Consider the following 2,571-nt stretch of genomic DNA (forward strand, 5'->3'; position numbering starts at 1 on the left):
CGGGTGCACACTGGGCGTGGCAGCGGAGCTGGGCCAGCGAGGGGGGCATGCCCTGGTAGTGCCGCGTGGCGCTCAGGAGGTCACTGAGAATCTGCAAGATGGTGCCGATGTCACGCCGTGGCCGTCCGCTGCTGTCCTGGCAATTGGGGTGCAGCGTGCCTGTGGGGGGGCCGGGGACACCGTCAGGGAGCGGACACGCACGCAACGGGCGCCCCCCGAGTGCATCAGGCCACATGTGAGGTCACGGGCACGCTGGGACACCCACCAGAAAAGGTCCCTGAGAAGACCCCTGGGGCGTGGTTCACAAAGCTTTCGATGACGGCACCGGGTTTTCGGGAGCGGGGGGTCGGGCTGCCCCCCGGGGTAGACGTGGTGCTGGCACCAGGGCTGGCACCGCCGCTGGCAGGCGGAGAGCAATCCATCTGCTGACAGAGAGGCAGGGACACGTGAGCGGGGGCCCAGGTAAGACTTCACTTCCAGCCCAGGATCTAGCGGCAATCTACCAGCCCAGGTCTCAGAATAACCCACCAAGGCACCGTCTACAAGTAAACGCATCAGCCCAGAATCAGGAGACAACCCCACCAGGCCGGTGTCTAAAAGTCAATGTGTCAACCCAGGGCAAGGAGATAACCCAGGGTCTAGAGATAGCCCACCGAGCAGTATCTAAAAGTAAATGCATCAACCCAGGGTCGGCCCATAAACCGGCCCATAAGCCGAGAGTCTAGAGATAACCCATTAGCTCTGGTGTCAGGATAACCCACCAGGCCAGTATCTAAAGGCAAAGGCATCAACTCAGGGTAGGGAAATAACCCCTAAATAAGCCCAGGGTCTAGAGATAACCCATTTACTCAGGTCTCAGGATAACCCACCAGGCCAGTGTCTAAAGACAAACGCGTCAACTCAGGGTAGGGAGATAACCCAAGGCCTAGAGATAACCTATCAGCCTAGGTCTCAGGGTTATCCACCAGGTTGTCTAAAGGTAAATGCATAAACCCAGGGTCTAGAGATAACCCACTGAGCCACTGTTTGAAGGCAACACATCAGCCCAGAGTCTCGAGATAGCCCAGGGTCGAGATAGCCCAGGGTCGGGATCACCACCAGCCCTGGGTCAAGAGATACCCCACCAGACCAGGGTCCGGGGATGACTACCAGTCCAGGGTCAAAGATCAGTCCCTGCTCCCCAGACACACTTGGGGCTCGGCCTTGTCCTCCTAAGTGCCACCACAACCACCTGGCATTCTGAGGCTAGCCCTTCCCAGACTCACCTCGGGGCAGGCAGCAGAGGCTGCATGGGATCGGAAGGAGCCAGCTGTGACGGGCGAGGGGGACGCGGGGGAAGGGCTGGTGGGCACTGGGGGGACACGGGCGGCACTGGACACCGGCCGGCAGGGCGCGGACACAGGGGTGGCTGTGCTGGGGTCCCCTCGCGCTGCGGCGGCTGCAGCCGCAGCGGCGGCCAGCACGTGGCGGTGCTGCAGTGGGGCGTGCTGGGCGGCCAGCTGCAGCTGCACGAACATCATGTGGTCACCCACCCGGAGTGCCAGGGTCAGCGGTGAGCGGCCCGACAAGAAGTCACTGACCTGCAGAGGGAACAACCCGTCAGCCCAGGGTCCCGGCCTGCGGTGCCCCCAGCCCGGCCCGGCCCGACCCCCCCAGCGCTGTGTGACCTGGGGCCTCTCGCCGCCCCTCTCTGGGCTCTGGGGTCCCTGTCGGTGCCACGGACGCTTAAATAAAATGAATCTGTATTTCCGGAAGCCTCCTCTGCCAGCCCGGCCCGGCCCGGGCGCCGCTGGGGGCTGTGGGGGACAGAGGCGGGTCAGACAGAGGCCTGGTCCTCCCTGGCCAACTTGGTCCTTTCCGGGGAAACTGAGGTGGGGGACGGGGCCCAGATGGCAGTCAGTCCCTGACCTCAGCTGACCCTCTCCTCACCGTCTGCCCACCCTCTCCAGCCTGGGGACATGGGAGAGAGACCCGTCCCCGGCCCCTCCCGGCTAAGTCACCAGGCCAGTGAGTGGGCGGAATTCCTGGACAAATTCTTCCGTCCTAACCTTTGCTTTCTCAAGATAAATATTTATCTGTCCTGGGCGGGGCAGAGGCCCAGGGGGCGGCGGCATGGCTGCAGGAAGGGGGCCCTGGCCAGTGGGGGTGGAGTCCCCAGGGGGCCCGAGGCACCGTGAACAAGCACCGCCACCCACCCTCTCTCTCGGCGGAGGGAGGGCAGGGGCACGCCGCTCGACCCTCCGACCCTGTCTTCCCCAGCCCCGGCCCTGAGGCTTGGCCAGCGCCCTGTCTCCCCAGGGGCCGGGATGGGGGGTGGAGGTTTCTGAGAAGTGACACAGGCCAGAATGACTCAGAACAGACCGCCTCCCAGCCCTGCGCTGGCAGCAGCTGGAGTGACCCTCCCTGCTCGGCCGTGGGGAGGGGGCCAGGAAGCGGGCAGGGCACCCACCCCAGGCCGGCCTGTGCCCCCACCCCAAAGACACCCCTTGCAGGAAGGAACCGGGGAGCTTCCCGGAGCCGCTGGGGTTCCCCCCCACCGCCTGCAACTTCCTCCCGGGGAGGGCGGAGGGG

General features: G+C 64.6%; 1 protein-coding gene across 1 annotated transcript; it reads right to left on the reverse strand.

Moving 5' to 3' along the window:
• Positions 1-6: 6 nt before the first annotated feature.
• Positions 7-1,796, reverse strand: MIDN (midnolin; the record flags this gene model as incomplete). The annotated part of the gene is made up of 4 exons (XM_008051310.2): positions 7-159; positions 266-425; positions 1,266-1,580; positions 1,668-1,796. Coding segments are annotated over 4 exons (757 nt in total), but the record flags the coding sequence as incomplete, so codon positions are not given.
• Positions 1,797-2,571: the final 775 nt, after the last annotated feature.

Source organism: Carlito syrichta, unplaced genomic scaffold (genome assembly GCF_000164805.1).
Source record: "Carlito syrichta isolate Samal-C Ts95f unplaced genomic scaffold, Tarsius_syrichta-2.0.1 Scaffold169664, whole genome shotgun sequence".
In the NCBI taxonomy this organism is placed as follows: Eukaryota; Metazoa; Chordata; class Mammalia; order Primates; family Tarsiidae; genus Carlito; species Carlito syrichta.